The following is an 11,156-nucleotide window of genomic DNA, read 5'->3' as shown; positions in this document are numbered from 1 at the left end:
GATACGTTAAAGTATAGATCTCTTATGTATATAAAACAATTAAAAGATTTTTACATTGTCTGTAAATTAACTTTTCTTCAAGGGGAACAGTCAAGCTTTAATCAGTTAGAAAGCCCTATAGCCCTTAAAAATAAAAAATGCGAAAGCCGCATTAAAAAATGTTAATTGGATATTTTTTAATAAAATAAAAAAATTGAGAAATTGAAAGGCGCGTCCGCTGTGACACCTGGTGAGACATCGGTGAAACACTCTTTGCTTGATTTAAATTGAAAAACAATATAAAAGCGCTCGCTGCTGAAGACGCGAAAGATTTGTGTTTTTAATTGTGCGTTCCAGTTATACGATACTTAAACCTAAATTGCGTAATTTCAAAATTTAGAATAGTTCGCAAATCGCTCACTAAGGTCGTGCTGGATCTGGTGATCCACCTTAAGATGGTAGCGAAAAAACAATCCTAAATACTTTTTGGGCCTGAAATCTATTTTTTCAACACAAATAAAGGTGATATTTCGAAAAAAATTGCCCGTTCCCTTTAAGACCATTTTGATTTTATTCAAGACGCCAGTGATATTTTCTTCAATTTTTTTTTAAAATTTGTTTTACTAGAGTTATTCAATTAGTATTTAGCTATGGGACTTTTTTCAATAACTTCCTTGAAACATGTGCTAAACACGAACGCATATTTTGAAAAATTTCGCTTTTCTGAGGCTACATCAGGTGTTCATAGGCTTAACTTAAATTCCCAAGTATACAACAAATTTAGATAAAATATTGCTAATATTATTTTTGTTTCTTTCTTGTTTATTTTTTTCAAGAACAAAAGAATAATCAATAAGTCCATTAAATTTATCGACTTAAAAGTATTGTTCACGCCATTCTTGGTTTGTGTAACGACCATATACCGTTTAGCAAATTGACGTGGAAAACGAAAATGCAAAAAAAGTACAGTAAGAAAACTAACTAAACTTTACTCAACGTTGAGTTTGCTGAGCGTTTCTGAACGCAGCCATTATTTGATTTCGTCCAAAATTGGTTTTATTATATTTTTCCTGTTTAATGTTTCCTCACTTCTCGAAAAATTTACAAATAATGGATAGAGAAAGGTGGAAAGAAGCTTGTAACGGGGCTGCGCACAATTGGGCTTGACACAATTAATGAAATTCAAATTCTAATTCAAATTTATTAATCATATTTGGATTACATGTTTTTGGTATATTATTTAAGGGTCAAGTCCGCATGCAAGTACAAGTAAAAGATTATACATCAAAAAGGGTTGTCCCTCTAGGCTTATTATTAGACTCATGGTGTACGTACCAGCCAGGTTACATAATTTGCCTTTTTCGTTTTAGAGGCTTTGGTGTTTACTATTGCGAACTTGTCCATTCATTTTACAAGACTTGGAAAGACTACGTAAGTAACTTTAAAATGTACAAAGTTTGATGAATGGGTTAAAAGACCTCAAGGAAATTGATTGAATTTAAGCCTTCCATTATGGGTTCCTCTCTATCGTTTATGTAGATACAATTCCCAAGCAGTCAAACTTTAAGACTTCAATCACATAAGCAATCGACAATTATCAGGGACGGATAAAGCGATTTCTCACCCAGGCTCCAAATAATATGCACCTCTAAAAACCAAACGAGTCTTAATACTTTGGTTTCTTTTGAAAAATGTTCGAATAACAATCGTAAAGCAAAAATATAGTGTTCAAACTTTTACTTTTTATCACACACGGTAACATGATCACAAAATGATTTAGGAAATTATTTAGTTTTTACCAACACAAATTATGAGATTACTAGCAACTTGAAGGGCCACACCGGCGTGGCGTTTTTAGATATTGGCCTGGATTAACAAAGTGGTAGCAGACACGACGAAATATTCTGGAAACAAGTGCCGGAGCCTGGCTAAAATCAAACCCCATGGCGTCACTTGAATGTAATGGCGAGTTACATAGTATTAAAAGTCTTTCTGTCATCCTTGTTCCTATCTCTGCAGTGAGCGCAAGCCTTGTTATCAAGTTCCTTATTTACTTTTTATATTTGAAATGAAATGAAATGTTTTGTTTAATGTGCACAACAACAGTTACATATATTGAACCTTCGAGGTTGTACACGCAGTTGAATAAAATTGCCAGTTTTACATAGGAAAAAATAATGTTTTTGAGTAATACAGTTTTACATATCAAAGTTATTCTGTCATTTTTAAAATTTCGGAGTTTTCACAAGAAAAAAAATATCTAGGGAAAAATAATATAGTTGAATATAGTAGTTTTGCATCAGTGAGGCATAGTATATAGGGTTTTAATGTTAATCTGTTATTTTCAAAATTTCGGAGATTTTACAAGAAAAAATATCGAGGGATTCGGAAAATTTATTACATGTTTTCTGCATACGCAGCATTGGTGATATAGGCCTAATGGAGTCGTTAACGAAAGTAATTTTTTGCCTTGTATTGTGATTGGGCACGTGAAAATTTAAGGAACCAGTTAGGTCCGTACATGATGATTTGGATAGGGTTTTTTTTTAAAACAAGAGTTCACGTTTATTTATAATAAAATGTACCCTATCCATGCTCAAGTATTCCAATATATATGTATAATCATAGGGTTTTTTATATAAAAAGTACGTGTGGGCCAGCTCTACCAACTTCCGTTGCACATTTTCGACTTTTTGAATTAAATAATCTGCGCATCCACCCCACGACAACATGCCATATGTCAGTTTTGTCCGAACTAGAGCGATATAAAGTGTCTTGAAACATCGTACGGATCCGAGATCCCGGGATAGCCGTAGAATGCCGTAGAGTAATCGTTTGGATCGCCCTACGAAGTTTGAAATCTGTTCTCGGAAGTAAAGTCCTTTGTCTAACAAAATACCAAGGTCTTTGAGAGTGTCAGTCCTCGATATAGCTTTGTTGTTTAATTTGTAGGAGTGCATTGTTGTATTGACTTTTCTCGTTAATGTTATGACTGCACTTTTTGATTCATTAACTAGTAGATTGTTAGACGCGCAGCAGTTAGCAACGCGACAGAGGTCATCCTGCAGTTGTTGGCAGTTATCGGTGGTCGTAATCGCACGGTAAATTTTAGTGTCATCCGCGAATTGCTTTAAGTTGGAATTTTTAACGACGGTGTGGAGGTCATTGGCGTATATATTATACAACGGTCCAAGGGAACTTCCTTGTGGGACTCCGCATGTAGTTGGAAAATTAACGTTCGTTGTTGTACCATTACATTTCAGGATGTTACATCTGTTGTTCAGGTAGTATATTAGTATATATTAAATAATCTTCCTAGAATAATGTTTCGTTATTTATGAAAACTTTAATTCCAAATTGAGTTTCCGCGCTTTGATTACAGCCCAATAGGTTCAAAAATAAAACATCTTCGAAGAAAATGACAAGAAGTAATATTTCCAAAAGCCAGGACCCGCAAGTTGCTGTTTGTGGAATTGTTCATTTGTAGACAGAACGCTGTGCATTTGCTACCTAGTTAAAAGTAAACACTTATGGTGAACAATTTCACTTACAAGGAGACTAACATTTTTCGTTGCCATGGTAAAACCGTTGCCCATTGAATAAAATCCCTTTAGGAATTTTCAAGTTACACGAAGGTCTACCAATCCCCCGAGTTTGAACAAAATCGGCGTGTAACACCTCGGGTCGTCTCCTTGTTAGTTCAATAAGCATTATATAAAAAGTGACTTACAGGTCCTGGCTCTCGCATCTATTATTTCCCAAAACCAGTGATCAGTACTCAATGGTTTCGGTAAAAACGGAAAATATTGCGTCAAAATACATAACATGCGCTTTTACCCGTTTTTTTCTGATTTCAGTTTAAATAAAAAAATACTTCATTTATGATCTCGCAATCGTCTAAAAGTGATTCTTCGCTATTGCTGTATCAATTCGGCCGCTTAGGGACCTACTTATTGGGCATAAGCTTTCTCTTACGCCATTAGAAATATAAAGGAATGGTATATATCAATTTTTATTCTTAGCACATGGGCGGATTGTGTGTAGTTAAACGTCCGTGACATCTCGTTAACCTAAACCTCAAGTTACTCCACGGCTATTTTTATTTAGGTTATCAGATACAGACCTTCCGTCGGAAGAATTTTCAAATTTGTTGCGCCCCTAACAGCCTTGCCCTAACAATTATTTGTAACCCCAGCAATTTTTTTTTCAACATTATGAAGTATACAATTTATACAGAAAATCACCTTATTTGAGAACAAAATTCTCAACTGGATTAAAGAGGTATTACCATAAATTAAAAAAAAATATCGGACTATAAAAAAATCTTGAAGCAGAATACCGAAATCCAATGGTGATCAAAACAAAAACGCCACCATAGACGGAAGAAGGTAAAAGAAGTTTTGAAAGACGAAAACAAAGTCAAAAATAGATGAAAATACACCGTAGAGGAAAACGTTTAAACATAAACAAAACAACGAACACAAATTCAAGATTTTTATTTAAGCCAAGGGAAGGAATAACTCAATGTCTAACTATAAAAAGAAATATTTTTCCAGCACTTCGGATGAATCTGGTTGATTATTTAAAGACGTTTTCTAATGAACTACTTCCAGCCAACCAGATATAGACAATTTCATTTTATTTTAAGTTATGCTATTCTTTCTGCTTTTTTATTTGTTGTCAATATTTCCAATTGAACCAATATTTGACGTAATTTGAAGATTCCCGTTAAGAACTTAACGTAGATCGAAATCTTACAGTTTCTCGCTAATAACTTCAATTTCTTAACATCTTAGGAATACCACTAATTTAAATAAGATTTTAGAGCTTTGTGTAGATCCAGATAATGAGCTTGTAAAAGGACAATTAACAATCAAGAAACGTGAGGTTTGTTTACCAAGGTCATGCGTTAAACTCCGGACAGGGTTGATACTGTTACTCACTTTGAATCGCTAGCACTCTTTTTTAACATGTCAGCCAACAAGACTCGAGTCGTCTTGACGTTTCATCAGTAAATGCTTAATTCTGTTTTTCTGAAAAGAAAGTCTTTTAATACGTTACCCAACACGATATAAAAAAATTCTTCCAGGGTTCGCTAGCGACCTTTTCCTGGTTTAAGCCTCATAACCAGTCAATATCCTTTTTCCGAAGCATTAATTTAACAACAATAAAGTGGGTCGAATTTTCAAATCGCAAAGATAAATAATATAATTAAATGCAAGTCACTTTACCAAAAGGTTTTGTGTTTCTAAAGCTTGTAGACAATAAGTAGCACTATAAATTGTTAAATAACAAAACAAATTTAAAAATGGTATCTGGCAATTTGTGCTTATTAAGTATTTTAATTTTCATTTACATTGCAGACAATATTATTCACTTTAATCTCATAATTTAGTTTGGTTCATTTTGTTTGTTTTTTAGGTTAAGCATTTAAAAATATAGTTGGAAGATTGATGTAAGGTTTTTAAAAAAGTTATTAACATAAATTTTTTTCTGTAATTTGAACAATTGGACAAATTTAATACGATTGTTGCAGCGTAGGGTTAGTAAGGGCCCCCTAATGGTTTGGGTCTATTCATATTGTAAAAGAACGTGACAAAGCAAGGAAACGACTTCAGACTGTCGGGTTAGGTATCACAGCAGGAGGAAAAACACCGGGGAGGCGTTGAAGGCTTACAATTTCCAAGTATATAAATATTTAGATTATTGTTCGGATTAAAGGGAATATTTGTTATAGTCGTTCCTGAAGAAGGACCGCGGTCCGAAATCTCAGATTGAAATAAATGTTTGTTTTAAAGCCATGCATTAGCAGCTTTAAAAAAAAAACAAAAAAACAATAATTGAAGGAGTTTGTCTAAAAATGTTTTATAAATATATGTATTTTGTAATAAATTGAAGTAAAACCATCGTTATACTTAAAGGAAAATGATATTGACATAATGAAGGGCGATCAGACACTGGATAATTTTGATTGTCAAAAACAGGGATTAGAATGCTACAGCAAACAAATTGATACTTTTTATCCTGTGGTATTTCGTTTTGCTGATATAATGACATTTTCCTCAGTACCGGAAGTCGTTTTAAAGATGGACTACATAATTTTAAGAAGTGAACCACTTATGTCTTCGATCACAAATACTTAAGATTGTACTCTTTCATCGCTATTTGAGAAAGCTCAAGGAAAATTAATAAAGGTATTGAAAGGTACAAATATGGTACACTAATTTTTAAGTTAATTTTAGATTTTCAACGGAATAGAAAATTTTAAAAACGGATACTAAAAAATCCAATGAAAAGAAACAGTTTGATGGCAAAGTACTCGAAAAAACAAAATGTTCTTCATAGAATCAAGTCTTAACATTCTGCCTATGGTCAATCTACTCGGCGCTGAATTGATTTAATTACCGATAATTTGTGGTAATTTAATACATAACATATATTGATTTTTCTTATGAAACTCTGTGATTATTTAAGTGACCTTCAAGATATAATTTTAAAGACAAACATTTAAGAAACAAAAACTGGGAATTTTAAGGAGTTTTAAACAATTTGAAAAACTCTCTTTTCGTTGATGGCTAGAATGTCATCGGCTCAACAAATAAATATACGATAGTATTTGTTGTAATAGATAAGTCAACTTGGTGAAAAGTTTGAAAATTATTTTATCATTTTACTTTTTTAGGTTAAAAATATAATGATTATTTTATGGTGTCTCGTTGCCTTGTGTTTCACTGGGAAAACACTGTTCCGCTTTAAGTTAAACAAGCAAAACAAAAGAGAATTTTTCATTGGCATTGGGAAGTTCTATTTAAAACACTTATGGGACTCTTATGGAATTTTATTTTACGAAGGTAAGTCAAAATATTACATGCAATATAAACTAAGAATAAACATAAGTGTTTAAAAATATTAAAATATTTAATTACCATGGTAATAATATAAATACAAATAATAAAACTAGAGAAATCTCATGGTAAAACAATTTTATTAATTGGAGACGTTTAGAGCCGTGTCCTTTATCAATCCTTTCGTTTAGGCCTATTGATATAAATTTTAAACACGATATTTTTAAAATATATCGCGTGAGACTCATGCATCAAGAAAAAACGTTACGAAAAATTAAATCCAAATACCTAATGTATTCATTATTGTAATTTTTTCATTTAAGTTTTTGTTCATGTTCCTCATTTCAGACCTATGCTTTACACCTCCACTTAAATTTTTAAAATAAATCATATTCCAATTTTGGAAGGGTATACGGTCATTGTTTGAAATATATTTGTAAATTCTACTAAAATAAGTGAGATAAATTTCCAAAATTTATCAAATTGCAAAGTTGGTGGAAAGGTTTTACAAAAATAGCCTAGCATTCGTGCAATTGTGGTGCGAATTTAGTATCATTTCTTATAAATAATTAAACATGTATGTAAAATAGTTGTCCATTTGTAACGTATGATTTAACCAAAATTTGAAATAACATATTCTTAAATTGATCAAATATTTGAACCAAACTGCACGATGTTTTAAAGTATTTTGGTACACACGCTTTATTTAGAAATGCTAGCTGACCAATCTCGGTTTAGTTGCCAGTGATATTTTTGAAGTTAAATGAAAATTCAGAAATAAATGGCTGACCCTTCGTACAATTTTCCTAAAGTAAAAGCCCGATTTTGGGAGAAAAAAAGTAGTGAAATTAATTCGTAGGTATTCTATAATTTCGGTAAAAAAAAGCTAAATTTTGGAATAAATGTCGTCCAATTAAGCCGTAAAATATATATCACTTCGGAAGAGTACTAGTCCAATGCTCAAATAAATGTCGTCAAATTAAGCCGTAATTATTATCTTACTCCGGTGTTTCGAGAATTGAAGTAAATTAATTCAAACTTAAATTAATTTACTACCAAATTAATTCAATTAAAAATATTTTTCTGAATTTCTTCGTTCAGATAAATCAACACTTGCATTTGATGCCTCATATCTTTTTTACTCGTTTAACATTTTCGATTGTAACAAGGTTAAGGTTTGCACTATTAGGTGGTAATCCGTCACCAAAGCCATGATCTGTTCAATCATCAAATCCACTATCAAAAACGTGAACTATTTGAATTTCGATGAAAGACATTCAAGATTTTTTTCTTAAAACGTCTTTGCAAGTCCCTTCAGGACAATTGAAATGTTTTTAAGACCTATAACAAGTAACGTGGTAATTCATATTGGAAAAATTTAAAATCTGTTACAAAAATTGACCGATTTAAATTTATACATCTTAAATTAATTTTAAACAAATCGTCGTTATTTTACGGAATGTCGCATATTTCATGATTCACAATGGCCACGTCTTTGTTATTTAGTAATTGTTCACTCTTCCTGAAACAAAATATTACTTCTTTTCTAACCGAATACTCCAGTAAAATTGAAGAGCTGTATTGTAAAAATAAATCAAACTTTCGCCTCAGCAACATGTAATTGCATTAATTTCGGTCGATATCCGCGACTGCCCTAATTGAAGTTTTACTTTGCTGATAATTAAACGACAAAACTGGTAGAAAAGACCGTAAATTTAATTTAATTTAATTTAATTTAATTTAATACGCAACCAGAAAGCGAATGTCTCGCGGAGCGTTCATCAAGGCCATTTTCAAAATGGTCGACGATAATTACCGCTGCAGGGCTGCCAGCCTTCTTATGTTGAATTCTCCCCTTTTAAAATAAAGCGCCTCTAGTGAGGTAACGGTGAACTACGCGAATTATCTAGACGGCGCCATGTCTTGGGCTTCGAGCTTTTTTACCTAGTCAGTATCAATATGCTTTGCGAGTGATTTTATTGTAATTCTTTTTGAGTTTATATTAATTTGTAAATATGCCTGTACATTGTTGTGTGCCAGAATGTAAGCAAAGAGGCTGTAAACGAATTTTGGAGGATGGATCAGAAATAAAAGTAAGAATAATACCTCTCTTAACCCTAATAACTAAGACTTGGCTACTCATATATTTTATTTCTGTAAGGTGTCATATCATGGTTTCCCAAAGGAGAAGAAAATATTAAAGCTTTGGTTAAGAAATATAAGACGCGACGTTGGAAAACATTTTAGTATAACTCCACATACTAAAGTTTGCTCTCTTCACTTCCAAGATGAGGACTACTGGCCCAAAATGGCTAGTGGAAAAAGACTCCTGAGAAATGAAGCTATCCCGACCATTTTCGCATGGAATGAGAATGTAAAGAAGGACGAGAGAAGAAAAATTGTTAGGCAACCACTTGTTTGTAGAAAGAAAGCTAACAATGATGATGCAACGGAAACTATTGAACCCAATAGCCCAAATGTGCAAAGTGATGAAGAAATTGAAGTTCAACCACCTATAAATATGGATAATGAAAATATAAAATTAGCTTTAGAGAAGAGAGATGATGAGATAAAAGTTTTACACCAGTCAAATAGTCTTAAAGATAAAACCATAATTGACCAAGAAGTTCACATTACCACCTTGCGTAAAGAAATGATAGATAAAGAGAGTGAAATATCTAAATTAAAGGAAGAATTGCTACGTGCTAATAATTTGATTGAAATTTTAAAGGCAAATGTAGAAGCCCTTGAAAAAGATGTATTCTCGTCTAAAGGCGCTAATTTGACAAAAGACGTTAAAATCAAAATGCTTGAAAAGACAAATGAAGATCTCAGTCTACGAATAGCTCGTAGTTCTGTAACATTTGAGTCGTTAAAGGATAGCAGCGATAAAGATGCATACCCTCCTATGACAGGTTGTGTAATTTGTACACTTTTTTGAACCCAGGGGATAATGGAGAAAACATTAAAATGTGGTACTCTGCCAAAAAAAATGAATGGAAAGAAAATGTTGACCATACCATAAGCACTAAGAAGGGTCGTAAGCGAAAACTAATACCTCAAAATCAATTTATCTTGGTTATGATGAAAATGAGATTAGGGCTTTTCCATCAAGATTTAGCAAACAGATTTGGAATATCAGAGAGTTCAGTAAGCAAAATTTGCATAACTTAAATAAATTTTCTATACTTACAATTGAGACAAGTGAGTATTTGGCCTACTCGGGAATATATAGACCAATATATGCCGCCAGAATTAAAAGAGAACTACCCATCTACTAGAATTTTGATTGATGCTACCGAAGTGAAATGTGAAACCTCAAATTCATTAGTCTTACAATCAGGTACTTATTCCAATTATAAATCCACAAATACCTTTAAGGGCTTGTTAGGAATAAGTCCAAATGGCTTTGTGACTTTTGTATCTAGTCTCTTTACTGGGTGTATTTCGGACAAACAAATTACAAGTCGTAGTAGTTTTTTAAATCTTAATTTTGATGAAAATGATTCTGTTATGTGTGATAAAGGCTTCAAAAACGCTGATTTATTAAGTACAATTAACAAAAATATACAATTAAATATTCCACCATTCCTATCAAACAAGGATCAGTTTTCTGAAGAAGAAATTGAGGAAACTCAGAAAATTGCTTCGCTGCGAATTCACGTTGAGAGGCGTATTCAAAGAATAAGGACTTTCCATATTTTTGACCGACCCATTCCGATCTCTCTTGCACCAGTCGTCAATCAAATTTGGACAGTTGTGGCATTGCTAACAAATTACCAAACCCCAATTCTGACTCAAAATTCACTAATTACCGAACTTGACAACCCATTAGATGAAATTGAATTGCCTATTATAGATTTATGATGTTTGAAAGTAACATGCCTAATAATTTTGTTTTAAACAGTGGTGCTAGGGTCCTGCCCCAGACCCCGAATGGACTAAAATTACATTGATTTTTTACTTTATTAATATGCGACGCAGGTTTTAGGTGGCTAATTGCATTGTTGTATTTTCTTAGTCATATTTTTATCTCTATTTGATTTGTAAACCTTTTCTATTTTAATTTAATATTAAGTTCGTTAGCAGCCCATTCCAAAAGTCTGCTTTTACTAGAATCGCACATGTTCAATTCTAAGGGCTAGGGCTTTTGTTACAGGCTATTAGCTTCTACATATGTTGTCGTCATCTCTATACTCATTTTTTGTGCTGTTGTTCCCCTAAATCTTAGTCCCCTCCATTGTCTGTAGTTTTGTATATAAATAATTGTTTTTCTTTCTTAATATTCTAGTTATTATTTTAGGCCTTAATCTGTTCATTATCTGTATATAT

General features: G+C 32.5%; 1 protein-coding gene across 1 annotated transcript; it reads left to right on the top strand.

The window, feature by feature from the left end:
• Nucleotides 1–10,067: 10,067 nt before the first annotated feature.
• On the top strand, nt 10,068–10,691 carry LOC149949083 (uncharacterized). The gene has a single exon (XM_090169161.1). The coding sequence runs from the start codon at nt 10,068–10,070 to the stop codon at nt 10,689–10,691; it is 624 nt and encodes a 207-aa protein (XP_090025287.1).
• Nucleotides 10,692–11,156: the final 465 nt, after the last annotated feature.

Source organism: Leiobunum rupestre, chromosome 3 (assembly GCF_980474605.1).
Source record: "Leiobunum rupestre chromosome 3, qqLeiRupe1.1.hap1, whole genome shotgun sequence".
In the NCBI taxonomy this organism is placed as follows: Eukaryota; Metazoa; Arthropoda; class Arachnida; order Opiliones; family Sclerosomatidae; genus Leiobunum; species Leiobunum rupestre.
This window is presented reverse-complemented; position numbering and strand designations above follow the sequence as displayed.

Bases quoted from the DNA above. Each gene is read 5' to 3' on its own strand.
- LOC149949083 (XM_090169161.1), top strand. From the start codon at position 10,068: ATGCCGCCAGAATTAAAAGAGAACTACCCATCTACTAGAATTTTGATT.